Source organism: Bos taurus, chromosome Y (assembly GCF_002263795.3).
Source record: "Bos taurus isolate L1 Dominette 01449 registration number 42190680 breed Hereford chromosome Y, ARS-UCD2.0, whole genome shotgun sequence".
NCBI classification, from domain to species: Eukaryota; Metazoa; Chordata; class Mammalia; order Artiodactyla; family Bovidae; genus Bos; species Bos taurus.
The window spans coordinates 32,608-52,107 of NC_082638.1; the positions used below are offsets into that span (position 1 = coordinate 32,608).

General features: G+C 58.0%; 1 protein-coding gene across 4 annotated transcripts; it reads left to right on the top strand.

Moving 5' to 3' along the window:
* Positions 1 to 1,968: 1,968 nt before the first annotated feature.
* Positions 1,969 to 18,124, top strand: PLCXD1 (phosphatidylinositol-specific phospholipase C, X domain containing 1). 4 transcript variants are annotated; one of them, NM_001105044.2, is given in 7 exon segments: positions 3,153 to 3,313; positions 8,834 to 9,119; positions 11,388 to 11,524; positions 14,135 to 14,263; positions 15,486 to 15,641; positions 16,350 to 16,533; positions 17,484 to 18,124. In NM_001105044.2, coding segments are annotated over 6 exon segments (975 nt in total). In that variant the 5' UTR covers positions 3,153 to 3,313; positions 8,834 to 8,989; the 3' UTR covers positions 17,723 to 18,124.
* Positions 18,125 to 19,500: the final 1,376 nt, after the last annotated feature.

Sequence of the window (19,500 nt, forward strand, 5' to 3'; positions counted from 1 at the left end):
GACCTGCAGCCCGGGCTGGGGCTGGGTGAGAGCGTCCACTGTTTGCTCATCCTCCCTGGGGTTGCTCCGTCAAAACAGAATTCACAGGCCATCACTTTTATCTGAACCTATAAATGGCTCTCCCATTCCCTGAAGGAACATCAGTCAGAAAGATAAAGCCCTGGCACCTGGTCCCACGTGCATGGACCCTGAGGACATGGGAGCAGACACCAGGGTCACGCGTCCTTGATTTCATTCATGTGAATCATCAGAGCAGCCAACCTATGGAGACAGAAGCACCCGCCGTTTCCAGAGGAAGCGTAGGGGGCACCGGGTGACTGGACTTCACTGGTGGCTCAGTGGTAAAGAGTCCGCCTGCAATGCAGGAGATCCCTCTGCCGGGAAGATTCCCCTAGGGGAGGAAATGGCAGCCCACTCCAATATCCTTGCCTGGGAAATCTCACAGAGGAGCCTGGAGGACTGGTCCCTTGGGTTGCAAGGAGATCCAACCAGTCAATCCTAAAGGAAATCAGTCCTGAATATTCACTGGAAGGACTGATGCTGAAGCTGAAGCTCCAATACTTTGGCCACCTGAAGCAATGAACTGACTGATTGGAAAAGATCGTGATGCTGGGAAAGATTGAAGGCGGGAGGAGAAGGGGATGACAGAGGATGAGCTGGCTGGATGGCATCACCGACTTGATGGACATGAGTTTGAGCAAACTCCAGGATTTGGTGATGGACAGGGAGGCCTGGCATGCTGCGGTCCATGGGGTCACAGAGTCAGACACGACTGAGCGACTGAGCACAGCTCTCACTGCGTGGCTGTGAGAGGCAGCCGGAGGGCTGCGAGGAGGCAGCGGCGGCCTCTGAGCTGTGCCTGGAGGAAGAAGGTGGGGGTGGGGTCAGGCAGGGGAGCAGCAGCAGCTGGAGCAGTGTCCAGAAAAAGCCTGGCTGTAAAAAGGCACAAGCTCATTGTCACGTCCACAGGTCACTGGCTGCACGGGTGGCTGCGACCAGGACGGTCCCCAACGGGGTCTCCAGCCGAGGTCGGTGCCCTGCCCACCCAGCTCCAGTGGAGGTCGGCACCCTGCCTGTCCAGCCCCTGAAGCCCCAGCATCCTTGGGGGGCCCTCTGCATGCAGAGCCAGCGATGCCAGGGGGATGCCTTCATTAGGGTCTCTGGTCCCTTCTACTGTCTCTGACCCCCCCACCGCCCACCAGGGTGAGGAGGGACATCCCCCTGCTTCACGCTCAGCCGTCCAGAGGGCAATGTCCCTCTATCTGGAACCTGAGGGAACTGTGCAGTCCTGCCGCAAGGCCACAGAAGCAGAGCCAAGAACCAAGGTAACCTCAGAAGCTGACTTGAGCCCCTTTGTCCTGTCCTGTTAAGTCCGACTCTTTGCGACCCCATGGACCGCAGCCCGCCAGGCTCCTCTGTCCATGGGATTCTCCAGGCAAGAATTCTGGAGTGGGTTGCCATGCCCTTCTCCTGGGGATCTTTCCAACTCAGGAATTGAACCCAGGGATCCTGCATTGCAGGCAGATTCTTTATCATCTGAGTCACCAGGGAAGCCCTCAGGACAGAAAATTCCTGCTAGACGGCTGGCTTTAGGTGACTGGTTGGGGCACTATAGGGGTCTACTAGAGTGGGCATCTTTGTGTAATTTTGGGGTCTGGAAGCTTGTTAGCAAAGATCAGGAGGCTTTAAGCAACCAGTAGAAAGGGACTGGGGCTTCCCAGGTGGCGCTAGTGGTAAAAACCCACCTGCCAATGCAGGAGATTTAAGAGACCCAGGTTCAATCCCTGGGTCAGGAAGATCCCCTGGAGGAGGGCATGGCAAACAATCGGACACGCCTGAGCGACTGAGCACGCAGAGGGTATAAACACTGGCTCCTGACCCGTGCAAACTGTCGGGTCCCCTGCTGCACCAGGTAGTCAGCCTGCTTCGCTCACGGTGCTCACAGGATCTCTGCTCTTGGTTCTTAATCAGCTCACTCCCTTCTGAAATCCCTTCTGTGTCTGGAAATTCTTTTCCAGCAGAAAGCAGGACTTCTGGAGACTTGGAGAAATCCAGGTGCTGTGACTGAGGAGGGTGACAGTGAGGCTGGGAGGGGATCTGGCTTGGAGGGAGAGGGGTCCGGGCGGCAGGAAGCCCTGCCCGGAGGGAGGGACAGGGGCAGGAGGGAGCTCAGATGAACGCGGGAGGGGAGCCCCCAGAGGGAACAAGCAGCTCCTGAAACAGGAACTCAGGGGCGAGGGGACCACCTGCAGCTGTTTCTCTTAGCCAACCTGTGCTGTCTCTTCCAGCCCCCAGGGACTGTGGCTCCCGGGCTCCTCTGCCATGGGGCGCTCCAGGCATGAACACTGGACTGGGTTGACGCTTCCTCCTCTGGGGTACCTTCCCCACCCAGGGCTTGAACCCGCTCTCTGGCATTGCAGGCAGATTCTTTACCTGCAAAGCCTGGCCACCAGGAGGGTTCCCGGCAATAAGCTGGAATTCATGGTCCGGCTCTGATCCCTTGACCTCCAGCCATGATGGGGGGAAGGGAGGAGGGGGGACTAGCCGCTTCACTGCGAGGAGCAGAGGGGCTCACGGAGGGCGAGGGACTGACCCGCCTGGGCTCTGTCACCTCAGGCCAGCAGGTCTGCAGGCGAGGACTCGCCCTGGGGATCCACCTTCAGCCGCAGAGACCACACAGGGCAGTCAGGGCTGGGACAAGGGCCACTTGGGGCACAAGGGCCGGACTCTTCAGTGGAGGACTTGGCCACCTGCCACCCAGTGTGACCCGGCGGGATCAAAGGCTTGGAGGCCTGGATGATGCAACGGAGCCCTGGGCTGACAGTCCTGTTTGCCCCGGTCCTGGGCAGCAGCAACCACATGCTGGACAGCGGCCAGCGCTCAGCCAGGTGGTCAGGTTGCCCTAGCCCAGCTCACGGCCCTCAGGGTCCCTGTGGTCACACCCGGGTCACGCTGGCATCCCACCGTCTGGGCACTGGGCCCACGACGGCCCCCGGGCAGGGCCGGGCCCTGCAGACTATCTGTCGGGGGCACCCGGGTCCCCCCACCCGGCCAGGCAGCGCTGTCCTCACAGGAGTCCGCCGCCTAGAGCCGGGCGATGCAGGGGTCGGGGCGGGGCAGGTCTGGGAGGCGGTCCCTCTACCTCGGGGAGTGGGTGTTCCCGGCATCTAGTCGGGCCTTTGAGGAAATGCCTGAGGCTCCCGCGGGCAGAACGAGCTCAGCGAGCAAGCCGGAGTCCCGGCTGGACTCCGCGGTCAGAGAGCGCGGTGCGCACGCGGCGTCCCCCGGCAAGACACAAGGGCAGACTTCCGAGGTGAGGCGGGGGTCCCGGGAGGTCTGCGCGCTCGGGCCCCGGCCCTGGGCGGCTGGACTGGGCGGCGGGAGGGGCTGGAGGGCTGGGACCTCCCGGGGGAAGGGAGGCAGCCACCTGGCGTCTCCACGTGGAAGGAGAGTCCCTCCCTCCGGGTGGTAGCGCAGAGCCCGACAGAGCCCCTGGACTGCGGCTCGCGGGGAGCAGTGACAAGCCCATCACGAGTCCTGAGCCGGTGCTGACCCTGTGCTGGCTGTTGCCACTGGGGGAGGTCTCCATCTTGTCCTGACGCTGAGGGGGTAGGGCCACGGGCTGGTCGGAGTGGATGGGCACTTTGGGAGCCCGGGAAGTGCTCGGGGGACCCAGGGAGCGTTTCAGGGGGCTGGCAGAGTTTGCGGGACAATGAGCCTTTAAGGGGGCTGGTGAGTTTGGGGATCCAGTGAGTGTTTCACGGGGCGGCGAGTATCTTGGGGACCCAGTGAGTGTTTCAGGGGGGCTGGTGAGTTTGGAGGACCCGGTGAGACTTTCAGGGGGCTGGCGAGTATCTGGGGGACCCAGTGAGCTTTTCAGGGGGCCAGCGAAAATCTGGGGGACCCAGTGAGTGTTTCAGGGGGCTGGTGAGTTTGGGGATCCAGTGAGTGTTTCAGGGGGCTGGTGAGTTTGGGGGACCCAGTGAGTGTTTCACAGGGCTGGCGTGTATCTGGGGGGGCCCAGTGAGCTTTTCAGGGGGCTGTTGAGTATCTGGGGGACCCAGTGAGCCTTTCAGGGGGCTGGTGAGTTTGGGGACCTGAGCAATGGTCTAGGAGCCTAGTGCTTGTGAAGCCTGCTGACCACTGGGGCCGGGTGAGCTGGACGACAGGAACGGCTTTGTGCTGGGTTCGCCGGCCCTGCGTTGCTCCATCCATTCATTCACCTGAGAACTATGCCCTGGGCGCCTCTGTGCCCATCCCACCCGCAGATGTGCGTGCGGTCACACGGGGCCTCCCCCGTCTCCCCCCAGGGCCCGCGGGGGCGGAACCTGCCCTCACCGGCACGCGCCCCGCACGCTCACCTGAGTGGCCGGAAGACACAGAGGGCGTGGCAGGCACATGAGGAAGTGCCCCGAGGAGCGAAGCCATGGGGGCGTGCTCCCTGGGGTGCTGTCCGAGGCCTCGAGGCTGGGTGGCCCTACTGCCGAGCACTCCTGAATCTGCACTTGGAAACCAGACAGCTGGGGCTCACAGCCAAGGGAGAGAGGGTAGGTGACCGACACATATGTACTTGGGAGACGGGAGAGTGCCCTGCAAGAACGGGATGGGTGTCCACGGGGGATGGAACATTTTCCCTCCTTTCACAGTGAAGCCACCACAGTCTCAGGCCAGTGCAAACAGGAGGGTGAAGGGCTTGTGACACAGTGACCTGGATTCTGATGGAACAGGCCCAGGGGTGTGGACACAGGAGGGCTCAGGACGGGGCAGGCCTGTGTTACGGGCAGACGTGGGCTCAGGACGGGGCCTGTGTTACGGGCAGACGTGGGCGGGACACCCAGCGGCCAGGAGGCCTGTGTTACGGGGAGGGGACACAGGAGGGCTCAGGACGGGGCAGGCCTGTGTTACGGGCAGACGTGGGCTCAGGACTGGGCAGGCCTGTGTTACGGGCAGACGTGGGCGGGACACCCAGCGGCCAGGAGGCCTGTGTTACGGGGAGGGGACACAGGAGGGCTCAGGACGGGGCAGGCCTGTGTTACGGGCAGACGTGGGCGGGACACCCAGCGGCCAGGAGGCCTGTGTTACGGGGAGGGGACACAGGAGGGCTCAGGACTGGGCAGGCCTGTGTTACGGGCAGACGTGGGCGGGACACCCAGCGGCCAGGAGGCCTGTGTTACGGGGAGGGGACACAGGAGGGCTCAGGACTGGGCAGGCCTGTGTTACGGGCAGACGTGGGCGGGACACCCAGCGGCCAGGAGGCCTGTGTTACGGGGAGGGGACACAGGAGGGCTCAGGACTGGGCAGGCCTGTGTTACGGGCAGACGTGGACGGGACTGGGCAGGCCTGTGTTACGGGCAGACGTGGACGGGACACCCAGCGGCCAGGAGGCCTGCGCTATGGGGAGGTCTCCTCTGCGAGGGGAAGAGACAGACAGACACACACACAGGCGTCCGCAGGATGCTGACGCAGACGCACCAAAGGAACCCTTCGAGACGGGCGCACACACCCACAGGCGCCCCCCACGGTGCTGTGCTCGGGCTTCCGACATACTGTTTTGCTGTGTGTTCTACTTGCATCTCGCTGAAGCTGATGAAAATCATATTCAGATTAGGCGAGACTTATTCTGAAGGGTTATTGTGAGGAGCAAAGGGGACTTACATGAGGATAAGAGTCCTCCAGGGAGAAGGACTGCTACTCTAGAGAGCCGATTACATAGGGGTAAGGGCTTTATTTGTACAAGGGGCACTACTACTGTGGAGAGGTGCCTAATATGATAGAGGGGAGGTACAACAATCAATGGGGCCATGACCATGTAGGGGGATATTCCTGTGGAGAAAGTGAAAGTCGCTCACTCTGACTTTATACAGGCCACGGAATTCTCCAGGCCACAATACTGAGGTGGGTAGCCTTTCCCTTCTCAAGGGGGTCTTCCCAACCCAGGGAGTGAACCCAGGTCTCCCGCAATGCAGGCGGGTTCTTTACCAGCTGAGCCACCAGGGAAGCCCTACTGTGGAGAGGGGACCCTTAATAAAGGAGGACCCTTACTGTAGTGGGGGACTCTTACTGTGGAGCGGGAACAGTGATAATAGGGTCACTCTGATACCTTGGGGGCTGTTACAGTAGAAGGACAACGACAATGGGGGAACTATTGTAATAAAGGGAACTATTACAATAGAGGGGGCCATTCTGCAGAGGGGGACTATTACAGAAGAGGCAGAACTATATCTGTGGAGGGAGGACTCTTAGCATAGAGGGGCTGTTACGAGAGGAGGGCTCTCACCGTTGAGAGGGAACTGTTACAGTATAGGTGAGACTGTTACAGTAGAGGGGGGACTACTACTGTACAGAGGGGACTACCACAAAGGGAGAGTGACTATTATAATAGAAGAGGACTTACCTTAGGGGGACTATTGTAAGGAATGGGGTCTATTACTGCAGCAGGGACTGTTACAATAGAAAGGGGACTGCTGAAATTGAGGAGGACTGTTACTACAGACCAGAGAAGGCAATGGCACCCCACTCCAGTACTCTTGTCTGGAAAATCCCATGGACGGAGGAGCCTGGTGGGCTGCAGTCCATGGGGTCACTAAGAGTTGGACACGACTGAGCGACTTCACTTTCACTTTTCACTTTCATGCATTGGAGAAGGAATTGGCAACCCACTCGTGCTCTTGCCTGGAGAATCCCAGGGATGGCGGAGCCTGGTGGGCTGCCGTCTATGGGGTCGCACAGAGTCGGACACGACTGAAGCGACTTAGCAGTAAGTACTATAGAGGGGGGACTATTATGATAGGGGAGAGACTATTAATATAGAGTAGCGACAACAGAAGAGGACTATTAGTGTAGAGGGGAAACTATGAGAATAGAAGCAGGACTGTTATAGTAGAAGGGGGACTTTGACTGTGGAGGGGGAACACTGACAATAGAGGGAGATTATTAGAGAGACTTTTACACAGAGACAGAATTATTACAACAGGGGGGGGACTATGCCAGTAGACGGGGACGTTTACCATAGAGGGAGATTATAGCAACAGAGGACTTTTACTCTAGAGGGGGGATATCAGAAGCAGACGATTATAATTATGGGGACTACTGCAATCAAGGAGAACTATTATTGCAGAGAGGGGACTATGAGAGTATAGGATTATTACTCCAGGGGAGACTACTACTGTAGAGGGGGAACTTTGACAACAGTGGGGGAGCCATCACTATATAGTAGGACTATGACATTAAAGGAGGCTTATTTTTAGAGGAGAGACTTTTACCACAGAGGGGGTATTATTACAAGAGAAGTATGACAACCGAGACAGGACTATTAGTGTATAGGGTGGAGGGCTATGACACTAAAGAACTATTACTCTATGGGGAAACTGTTACTGTAGAGGGAGACTATGACAATAGAGGGGAGCTCATACTGTAGAAGAGGAACTATTACTGTAGAGGGGGGACTATGACAACAGAAGGGGACTATTACTGTAGAAGGGGGACTATGACAACAGAAGGAGAGTATTACAAGTAAGGAGGACTATTATTACAGAGGAGGGGCTCTGACAGTACAGCAGCACAGTTACTGTAGAAGCGGAATTTTGAAATAGAGGGCTGTTACTCTAAACACTATGACATTAGTGTTAGTCGCTCAGTTGTGTCCGACTCTGTGACCTCATGGATTGTAGCCCATCAGGCTCCTGTGTTCATGGGATTCTCCAGGCAAGAATACTGGAGTGGATTGCCATGCCCTCCTCCACTATGAAATTAGAGGGGCTATTACTACAGAAGGGGAACTATTACTGTAGAGAGAGGACCTTAAGAATAGGGACAACCCCTGTCCGTGGAGAGCAGTAAACCCAAGAATAAAGGCCCAGGCATGTGTTTGCCATGAAAGGAGTCCTGATGGGACGTGGACCACAGGCCCTGACTCGGGAAGAGCCGTGAGGGGAGGCTTCTGCCCAAGCAGGGACAGTGGCTGCAGTTGGGGATGGGCAGGTGGAACCAGCGGGTCGCAGGCCCATGTTCTGACCGGTCCTGGGAATGACCGGGTCGGCCGAGACGGACGACCCTAGGGAGGGACTGGTCTGTGTGGCCGGGTCAGGGAAGTGAGGATCTCAGTCTCTACAGGGAGGGGTCTTTGCGGAAACTGTTTGCAGGACATGGGGGGTGAGGGCGGGGCTTCCTGGACCCCCGGGTCACCTTCAACACCACGCAGAGGGCTCTGTCCCCTCTCCCCGGTGGGAAGACGAGGCACAGAAGCTCGGGGGCGATGTCAGGGGCCAGGCAGGTGGCCGAGTCTGCAGCCACCGCTCAAGTCCGGGTCCGTGTCTCCAGGTGATGGTTTTAAACCGTCTCCTTGCATCATGGGATGGCCGCGCTTGGCCCCACGGGGGTAAAGCCCAGTGTTTTCACTCCCCTGTCCCCGCCCTGTCACACCCACCCAAAACAGGAGAGGGGACACTCAGACCCTGACTGGAGGCGCTCCCAGCTTCTTAGCTGCTCAGCTGAGCTGGACAGAGCGCCTCGGGGGCGTGAAGGGGGTGTGGCCTAGCGCCTGTGCTCCATCCCCCTCGGATGGAAGCCCCCGTTCCTGGAGACCCGCCGGGTCAACCGGGGCCCCTTAGAGGAGGGGGCTGGTGCAGAGCTCGAGGGTCGGGGGCCCTCTGGAGGGGGTCGCCAGCTGCAGCCGCAGGGAGAACAACGTGAGCTGCTGGGGTCTGTCTGTTGGTCCCTGTCCCTCCTCCTGGTCCCTGTCCCTCCTCCCTTGCTCCCCCTCAAACCCTCACTTCACCTCCCGTGTCTCTCTTTACGTCTCGGTCCATTTCTCTCTGTCTCATTCTGTCTCTAGAGCTCATCTGCCCTCTGCAGCACCCCATCCTTTCTCTTGGAGAGAAGCCCGCAGGTTCCCGTTTCTCAGAGCCACGCCTCCGCGCCGCCAGCACCGTGCCTTCTGCACGTCCTGTTTTAACTCCTGCAGAGCCCCGTTTCCTCCCCAAGATCTCCGATGGGCGGGCAGGTGAGCTCGCCCGGCTCCTTCAGCGGCCTGCCCTACGCCTCCAAGGCGAACGCGGACTGGATGTCGGCGCTGAACTCTCAGCTCTGGGACGTGCCGCTGCACCAGCTCTCCATCCCAGGTGAGGCCCCGCGGGCTCGGCTCAGCGGGAAGGCTGCCGCCAGACGGTCCGTGTGTGCAAAGCCTCAGTGCCAAACATGCACACATGCAGGCACACACACGTGCATGCACACACACACACACACCACACACACATGCACACATACACACCGAACACACATGCACACAGGGATACATGCACACACAGTGCACACACACATACACACACCAGCGCCTTCCCTTCTGAGTCCACTTTATCCCCATTCAACCTGGAAGGTACATGAACCCCGGAGAGGCTGCCTTCAGGACACATGGCACCCTGGGCGGGAGGCGGGCGGGGCGGGGGGGGGAGGTTGTCGTGCTTTCTCAGCCTCTGACCTACTCCCGGGGACCCCTGGGAACTTCAGCTCCCTCACCTTCGCGCCCACGTTTTCCATCAGAGCTCGTGCGGCACGTTCTGCACTTGAGCCTGGAGGGCCCAAAGTTTAAGATGTCCACCGGCCCCCAGACGACTCGGTAAGTGGTACCGGAACTATCTAATTAAAATGAGGAACTTCTGACTCCAGTCAGTTTGGTCGCAAAGTGCTGCAAAGCTCAGCCGTGGGCGGGCATCTCGACTTGGGAATGCCCAGCGGTGCCCAGGCAGGTGGGCACTTCCAAGGCAACACTGCTGTGCTCAGGCCATCGGAGGAGCAGCCACCAGGACCTGGGCAGGGAGGGTCCCCACCGGCCAGCACCAGCCTGCTCACCTCCCAAGGTGCAAACGCTGTTCTCCACCCGCACTCCTCTGGCCGCGACCCTGGGCACTGCCCGCTGGGCACGCACACGAACAGCGGGAGAAACAGGAAGTGCTGTTTCCTACGGAAAGCAGCTTCAGACCCCTCCTCGCCCTCTCAACGGCTCTGGGGTTTGATGCCCGCCACCCCACCCCCCCCGGGAGGAGGCCCACACGGCCCTTCCCTGCAGGTGTGGAGCAGGCAGGGAACCGCGGACCCCGTCTCCGCCCTTCTGCTGCTTCCCCACGAGCAAGGCCGTGGGGGCCCTGCAAGGAAGGGGCGTCCGGGTCTTCAGGCCACCTCCACCCACGAGGGGCCCGCTCTCCTTAAATAGAACTCCTGAGGCCCTCCAGCAGGCCCGGGCACCACTCACCTGCTTCGGTCTTTGCAAATGCACCTGTTCTGGACATTTCTTATAAATGGGCATGGAAAATGTGTCTTTCTGTGTCTGCTTCTCTCGCTGACCATCGTGTGTTCAAGGTCCATCCACGATGCAGCCTGTGTCACAGCTTCACTCCTTTTCACGGTGAGTCACACACCATGGTATGCATGGACCACATGCTGAGAACCCACCCATTCGGCCACTCGTCCACTCATCCATCCGTCCATCCACCCACTCACTATCCATCCACTCATCCATACAACCACCCCCCACCCATCCACCCATCCGTCCCTCCATCAACCCAGCTATGCACCCACCATCCATCCATCCATCCATCCATCCATCTACTTATCTATCCACCCTCCCATCCACTCTGCCATAACAGCATCAAATCAAATTATACTGTGAACTTGTAAATCCTCCTTGACCCTGAGAATAAATTTAAAAAAAAAAAAAAGGGAGAAAGAAATACAGCTCGTCCAAACCTATGTTCAGAGACGGAAGGGAAGGGTTTCTGGCTTGTCCCCAGGTGACTGCCAAGGTGTGGATCTGTCCACACTGTCTCTGCAACACAGCACACAGATTTAAAAGGAAAAAGAACAGATGAAACCGGCATCATCAAGAGCCTGAAAATCCTATGAATAACTTCAAGGAACTTGTGACTAGAGAGGGTCTGTCTGTGCTCACTCATGTCGCACTCCCTGTGGCCCCACAGACTGCACCCGCCAGGCTCCTCTGTCCGTGGGACGCTCAGGCAAGAATCCTGGACTGGGTTGCCGTGCTCTCCTCCAGGGGATCTTGCCCCGGGATCAGACCTGCGTCTTTTATGTCTCCTGCACTTGCAGGCGGGCTCTTTGCCACGAGCACCTCCTAGGAAACAACAAACCATAAAATCAAAAGCCATCTTAAGCCTTTGCTGTCCCAAAACGCGGCTCCCTGAAGAAACTGCTCTTCACTGTCTCACACTGCAGAGACCCCATTGCGAAATAGGGTTCAGTTCCCTGGTCTCGGTGGATGTGACTTTCAGGATTCCCCGTGCCCTACAGCGCTATAGCTGTGCGTCCCGAGGGCAGCTCGGGGGCACAGAGGACAGGCTCCGGGGTGACGTGTCCCCTGCCTGGTCTGCCCACAGGGAGCCATGACACGATGACCTACTGCCTGAATAAGAAGTCACCCATCTCCAGCAAGGAGCCGAGGCTGCTGCACCTTCTGTGCAAAGTGCTGCCGTGTGTCACCCTGCCCATGGTGCTCAAGTGGTCCACCACCCAGGTGAGGGTCTGCGGGCACGCCCGCCCGGGCCAGGCCCAGCTCCAGCCGCTGGTGTCACCCGCGGGCTGTGCCCTTGTCCCTGTTGGGGAAACGGAATTGAGAACAAACTCCCTGTAAAGCACAATTGTCCTTCAGTCGCTCAGTCACGTCTGCGTCTTTGCAACCCCATGGACTGAAGTCCACCAGGCTCCTCAATCCACGGGATTCTCCAGGCGAGAACACTGGAGTGAGTTGCCATGCCCTCCTGCAGGGGATCTTCCCGACCCAGAGAGCCTCCCAGAAAGGCAGCAAAGGACAGAGCTTTACTGTGGACCAGCCTGAAGCCAGAGGGGGACCTGCGGACTATGAGCATCACAGGCTGAAGTCAGAGAGGCTGTGGGAGGGGGAGGGAAGGGGCAGGGTCCCGCCCGTTGTGCAACTGAGGACAGCTCCTTCCTGCTCCCAGATAAGCAGTAGCTGAGTTCTGGCGTCCTCTGAGGTGGGTTTGTGTTTGCGACACCCCCTCCAGGGAGGCTTCCTTGGTGGCTCAGGTGGTAAAGAATCCACCTGCAATGCAGGAAACTCAGGTTTGATCCCTGGGTGGGGAAGATCCCCTGAAGGAGGAAATGGCCACCCACTCCAGTATGCTGGCCTGGAGAATCCCATTGACAGAGAGCCTGGTGGGCTGCAGCCCGTGGGGTCCCAGAGAATGAGACACAGGCACTCCCTCCCTTCCCCTGCAGTGCTCCTCCCAGGCGGCTCCGGGTTTAGGGGGTGGGGAGAAGCCGCGTGGGCAGCAGTCACTGTGCAGGATGGAGAGGGGTCCATGGCGGGGCCTGTCTGTGGGGAAGGGGCACCGACTGGCAGCGGCCCTGTCGCTGGCACACACGCCAGCCGGGGGTGGATGCTGAAGCATAGAGAACCTTCCCCAGGCCCAGGGGCCCACCTGGGGGGCAGGCTGCCCCACCTTCCTGTACCCTGCCAGGGGGGGCACTCACATTCCTGGTTTTTCAGCTCCCAGGCTGGTCCTCCCAGGGGACCAGAGGCTGTCAAGCACACCTCTTGCCTCGTGTAATTGTTACGTCTTGCCTTGTGTAATTACTTCTTCCTGGGAGGTCCCCAGTTGCTGAAATCCTGCTGGGGGACCTGAGGGGCAGAGAGCAAGGGCTGGAATGTGGGCAAGCCTCATTCCTGCCCGGGTCAGGCGCCTGTAGCTCGGGTCAGGCGCCTGTAGCTCGCACCCAGAGGGACGGGTCCACCAGAGCCCGGGAGGCCTGCAGGGCTGGGGGCCCTCGGCTCTGAGGGTCCCTTGGTGCCAGGGTCCCTCCGTCCTGGGGGGCCTGGGTGCCAGGGTCTCAAGTGGTACGGCTGCCAGGGAGGCCCAGGGTGTGCGCGGTGGCTGGGGGGGGTGGTCTTGGGGGGTGTTGAAGGTCGGCAGCTGCAGCAGCCCTTGACTTAATCCTTTTAGAGGTGGATGGCAAGTCGTAGCTGACAATATTCATATTAGTCTTTGCTTTTTCTTTTATTTTGGATTGGATGGAGGGGCTGTGACTTTCTTTCCCATTTTTTTATCCTTTTATTTTTTTCTTTTTCCATTACGACTCCATGCAGAGAACACAGTACCGTTTTCTGCTACTAGTTGATGTTAATATTCATTTTTACTTTTTCTTTTATTTTGCATAGAGGAAGACTATCGCTTTCTTTCCCTTTTTTTAAATCCTTAGATATTTTTCTTTTTCCATAATGATTCTGTGTAGCGAACACAGTACCATTTTCTGCTACTAATTTATGTTAATATTAGTCTTTGCTTCTTTTATTTTGGATAGAGCACATCTGTTATTTTCTTCCCAATTTTTTATCCTTATTTTTTTCTTTTTCCATTATGACTCCTTGTAGAGGACACAGTACATTTTCTGCTACTAATTTATATTAGGGCTTCCCTGGTGGCTCAGCTGGTAAAGAACCTGCCTGCAATGTGGGAGGCCTGGGTTTGATCCCTGGGTTAGGCATATCCCCTGGAGAAGGGAAAGGCTCCCCACTCCAGTGACCTTGCCTGGAGAGTCCCATGGACAGAGGGGGTCTGTGGGCTGCAGTCCACGGGACTGCCGAGAGGTGGACACGACTGAGCAACTCTCACTTTTCGTTTATGTTGCTGTGATTCTTTGCTTTTTCCTCTTATTCACACGCCGGGCAGAGGTTTCTTCCTTTCCTTCTCCCCTTGGTTCCTCCTTGCCTTCCCCAGTGCCTTTGTGGGGGTGGCGGCAGACCTCTGTGGCTCTCGTGTGTCCTCACATCCGAGGGTCCAGCTGGGCTGTCCTGGAGCCCGCGCTGGTGAACCCACTGGGGGCTTCCGCCCAGGGACTGCCAGGGAGGAGGCTGAGGCTGGACCCTGCAGGGGCCCCAAGACCACGGTCTGGGCCCAGGCTCTGTGGCTGCACATGACCAGTGACCCTGCAGACCCCGCTGCCAGAAGCAGGGCCTGAGCCTGGCGGCGCCAACACTGCTGACTTGACAGTGGACGACGCGGCCCTCAACTGGGCGTCCTCAGCGCGGGCCCAGCCCCCGAGAGCGGCGACGAGCTGAGGCGGGGCCGCCCTGTGCCCGGCACCGGTGACCGACCCCTGTGTGCAGGTGCTGAGCGTCACGGAGCAGCTGGATGCTGGCGTGAGGTACCTGGACCTGCGGATCGCACACGTGGAGGACGGCTCGGAGAGGAACCTGCACTTCGTCCACATGGTGTACACGACGGCTCTCGTGGAGGTGGGTACGCGCGGGCCAGGCGGGACAGGCTGACCTGTAAGGAGCAGCACAGGTCCACCCCGGTTAGAAGACGCTGACCCCTAAGGGGACAGACACACGTCTACTCAGACAGACACACGTCCACCTCAGACAGACACACGTCCACCTCAGAAGACGCTGACCCCTAAGGGGACAGACACACGTCCACTCAGACACACACATGTCCACCCCAGTTAGAAGATGCTGACCCCTAAGGGGATAGACACACGTCCACTCAGACAGACACACGTCCACCTCAGAAGACGCTGACCCCTAAGGGGACAGACACACATCCACTCAGACACACATGTCCACCCCAGTTAGAAGACGCTGTCCCCTAAAGGGGCAGAGGACAGACACCCACTCAGACTGATACACATCCACCCCAGTTAGAAGACGCTGACCCCTAAGGGGACAGACACACGTCCACTCGGATGGACCCACGTCCCCTCTAGTCAAGAGAGGCTGACCCCTAACAGGATGAACACATGTCCACCCCAGTTAGAAGACACTGACTCCTAAGAGAATGGACACATGTCCACTCAGACAGACACACGTCCACTCCAGTTAGAAGACAGTGACCCCTAATGGGACGGACACACGTCCACTCCAGGCAGGAGAGGGCTGGCCTCTGGCATCAGTCACTCAGAATCCCTGACCAGCGTGCATTTCTGAACTCACACCTGTAGCCCTGGCCTCTGGGGCATCTCCCGCAGTTTAGCTAAACCGGGTCCCTGGCGCATCTTCCTGCGTCCAGTCCATCCTCTCGGCTGCCAAGTCACTTCATGGCTCCCTCTGGCCATGGCCCCTGTGCCCCCACCACAGACGCCAGCAACCCTCGGGGTCTGGGGGCACCGTCCCTGGGTCTCACTGTGCACGCACCCTGGCCTCGCACACTCCCTGCACTGCATACCTTACACAATTCTATGAGCACTGCTCCCTGCTGCTGCGCAGGCACACACACGCGTATCTGTGCACACACAGGTCAGGACCACATAAACACACGCGTATGCACCCGTGCGTACAGGAGCGTGCACACACCCCCGCACCCGTGGCCCCCGCTGCCACTCAGGAGGCTGGGTCCCTGGGAGCAGCGCCTTGCTTGTGTCTGTGTGTGTCGGGACCCCCCGACCTGTCTGTGGAGTGGTCGTGCTGGGGTCGTGCTTGTCTCTCACACAAGGCCCTTCTCGCCACCCCCGCTCAGGACACGCTCACGGAGATCTCCGAGTGGCTGCAGAGCCACCCCCGGGAGGTGGTTATCCTGGCGTGCAGGAACTTCGAGGGCATGACGGAGGACCTGCACGAGTACCTGGTGGGCTGCATCAAGAACATCTTTGGGGACATGCTGTGTCCCCGCGGGGTGAGCAGGCGCCGCGGGCTCCCCATGCTCTTGGCAGCAGGGGTGGTGGGAGTGCCAGGCTTCACTGGAATCACGGACCATCCGCTCGCTGCGTGAGGCTGATTCAGGCACCAGGTGACGCTGCTCAGGAAGCCCAGGAATCCACCCACCACTGTCTCCACTCAAACACGCCAGTAACCAGCCCATCACTGGTCACAGGCACCCCCAATAATCCGCCCTGCCCGGTCTCCACTCAGACACCCCCAAAATCCAACAATCACTCCTCAAGATGCCCCAGTAACCCACCTGCCATTTCCTATTAGAAACCCCAATAATCCACCCACCTCTGTTTCCACTCAGGAACCCCAATAATCCACCCATCACTGCTCAAGACACCCAAGTAATCTACCCACTAGTGTCTCCACTCAAACACCCCCAAAATCTACCAATCACTGCTCAAGACACCCCAATAACCCACCCATCACCATCTCCACTCAGACACCCTAGTGATGTACCCACCAGTGCCTCTACTCAGACACACCAGTAATCCACCATGACTGTCTCTTCTCACGGAGAACCCAATAACCAGCCCACCACTGCTCACAGACGCCCCAATAATCCATACACCACTGTGGCTTCTCGCACACCCCCAATAACTGACACATCATCACAAGGCACCCCAATAACCCCTGTGCACACGTCTCACGGGCACCCGGATGATCCCCCCAGGAGGTGCCAACTCTGCGCCAGCTGTGGTCACGGGGCCAGCAGGTCATCCTGTCGTACGAGGACGAGGCATCCGTGAGCCGTCACACGGAACTGTGGCCCGGGATCCCCTACTGGTGGGGGAACAAGGTGAAGCCCCAGGACCTCGTAAACTACCTGGAGCTCATGAAGAGCCACGGCCGGCCGGGTGAGTGCCACCTCGCACCGAGACACCTAGCCACACGCGTGTCCAAGGGCACGGGGCTGGTTTTGGGTTCAAGTGGAGAAATGGAACGGGACGTGTTAGGGGTATTACTCTGTCCACCACAGGGGGTCAGGACGTGGACATCCATGCGGACATTATTGTGCCCACCACACGGGGTCAGGATGTGGACAGGACGTGGACATCCATGCAAACATTACTGTGTCCACCACACGGGGTCGGGATGGGGCCATCTTTGGGGTCACTGTCCAGCCTGCCTGCCCTCTGTAACAGCAGAAATTCATGAGTCAACACCCCTGTGAGCCCCTGCTGTCTGAACTTTGGTCTCTGTCAGACATGTGAAGCTCTGACCACTGCGGAGGCCAGAGTCTGGATGGGGTGACAGTGTGGGCAGGTGACCCCATGGGTTAGTGGTTGCATGGGTGGGTGACCCCATGGGTTACTGGTCACATGGGCAGGTGACCACGTGGGTGGGTGGCCGAGTGGGTGGGTGACTGTGTGGGTGAGTGAACAGTTTGAGTTTCTGACCACATGGGTGGGTGACTGTGTGAGTTGATGACCCCAAGTGGGTGACCACATGAGTGGATGACAGTGTGAGTGGGTAATCATGTGGACAGGTGACCGCATGACCTCACAGGTTAGGGACTCCGTGGGTGGGTGAACACGTGGCTTGGTGGCCAGGTGGCTTAGTGACCCACAGGCTGCTGACCCCGTGGGTGGGGGACTATGTGAGTTGCTGACCCCATGGCTGGGTGACCTCCTGGGTGGGTGACCACGTGGGTTGGTGGCCACGTGGAGGGGTCACCGCATGGGTTGGTGACCATGTGAGTTGGTGACCACATGGGGTGGTTGGCCACATGACCCCGTGGGTTAGTGACCGCACACGAGGGCGGCTGGAGCCAGCACCGTGAACAGAAGCCCCTCTCTTGTCCCAGGCGGGCTGTTCGTGGCCGGCATCAACCTCACGGAGAACCTGGAGTTCATCCTCGTTCACCCGGCCTGGTCCCTGGAGAAGCTGACCCTGAGTGGGCTCCCCTACCTGTGCGCCTGGGTGCGGGCCCAGTGCCCGGGGTCGGCCGCCGGCTGCACCAACATCATTGCGGGCGACTTCATCGGGGCCAGCGGGTTTGTTAGCGACGTCATTGGGCTTAACCAGAAGCTGCTTCGGGGCTGACTGACGGCGCGCGGGTGGAGCGGGGCATCCCGGAGGCTGGTCCTCGGGCGCGTCCTGTGACGTCACCGGGCTGAACCGGAAGCTGCCTGGGGCTGACCGACAGCACGTGGGTGGAGCTGGCCATCGCGGAGGCTTCTCCTTGGTTGTGTCCTGTGACGTCACTGGCCTTAACCGGAAGCCGCCTGGGGCTGACAGACGGTGCGCCGAGGAGCTGGGCACCACCGAGGCTGTTGTCAGTCCTGTCCTGCGGGGCTGGTAATCCGTCCGTCCATCCACGGAATGTGGGTGGCTGCAGAGGTGGGGCCGGGTGGCAGGGTCCTCCGTGTCTCTCAGCGGATGTAGGGTGTGAGGTGATGATTAAAGGCGATGGTGTGATTTGTACAATCACATCTTCCAGGGAGACATACTGGTTCTCAGGTCTGTGGCTTCCCCGTGGGAGAGGCTGGGGAACACCCTCCCTCTGGGCGCTGAGAGCAGCAGACACAACCCCCAGCTGGGTCGGGGGGCGGGGGAGGAGGCAGTATGACACAATTCATAGGAGGGGCCTGAGCGCATTAAGATCCCACTGAGAAATCCCTTTTATTAGATGAGGGCCTTCCCTGGTGGCTCACCTAAGAAAGCCTTCTTATCTCTCCTTGCTATTCTTTGGAATTCTGCATTCAGGTGGCTATATCTTTCTGTGTCTCCTTTGCCTGTCTCTTCTCAGCTATTTGCAAGACCTCCTCAGACAACCACTTTGCCTTTTTGCATTTATTTTTCCTGTGGATGCTTTTGATCACCACCTCCTGGACAACGTTAGGAACCTCCGGCTATAGGTCTTCTGGTACTCTGTGCGCCAGATCTAGACCTTGAATCTATTTGTCACTTCCACTGTATAATCACAAGGGATTGGAATAAAGCAAAGAAACAGGAAAACAATAGAATGGGAAAGACCAGAGATCTCTTCAGGAAAAATTGGAGATACCAAGGGAATATTTCATACAAAGACAGGCACAATAAAGGACAGAAATGGTATGGGCCTAACTAAAGCAGAAGAGATTAAGAAGAAGTAGCAAGAATACACAGAAGAACTGTAAAAAAAGGTCTTAATAACCTGGATAACCACAATGGTGTGATCACTCACCTAGAGCCAGACATCCCGGAGTGCAAAGTCAAGTGGACCTTAGGAAGCAACAGTACAAACAAAGCTAGTGGAGGTGACGGAATCCCAGCTGAGCTATTTCAAATCCTAACAGATGGTGCTGTTAAAGTGCTTCACTCAATATGTCAGCAACTTTGGAAAACTTGGCAGTGGCCACGGGACAGGAAAAGGTCAGTTTTCATTTCAATTCCAAAGAAGGGCAATGCCAAAGAATGTTCAAACTACTGCACAACTGCATTCATTTCACATGCTAGCAAGGTAATGCTCAAAATCCTTAAAGCTAGGCTTCAATGGTATATGAACCAAGAAATCCAGATGTATAAGCCTGGTGTAGAAAAGGCAGAGGAACCAGAGATCAAACTGCCAACATCTGTTGGATCACAGAAAAAGGGAAATCCAGTAAAACATCTGATTCACTGACTACACAAAAGCCTTTGTGTGGATCACAACAGACTGTGGAGAATTCTTCAAGAGATGGGAATACCAGACTACCTTACCTGCCTCCTGAGAAACCTGTATGCAGGTCAAGAAGCAACAGTTAGAACTAGACATGGAACAACAGACTGGTTCAAAATTGGGAAAGGAGTATGTCAAGGCTGTACACTGTCACCCTGCTTATTTAACTTACATGCAGAGT

What these genes read in the sequence shown, in the direction of transcription:
- PLCXD1 (XM_059883964.1), top strand. Translation starts at nt 8,990, where the DNA reads ATGGGCGGGCAGGTGAGCTCGCCCGGCTCCTTCAGCGGCCTGCCCTAC. An exon ending in TCAAGTGGTCCACCACCCAG is followed by an intron (nt 11,525 to 14,134) that starts GTGAGGGTCTGC and finishes CCCTGTGTGCAG; the next exon opens with GTGCTGAGCGTCACGGAGCA. An exon ending in ACACGACGGCTCTCGTGGAG is followed by an intron (nt 14,264 to 15,485) that starts GTGGGTACGCGC and finishes ACCCCCGCTCAG; the next exon opens with GACACGCTCACGGAGATCTC.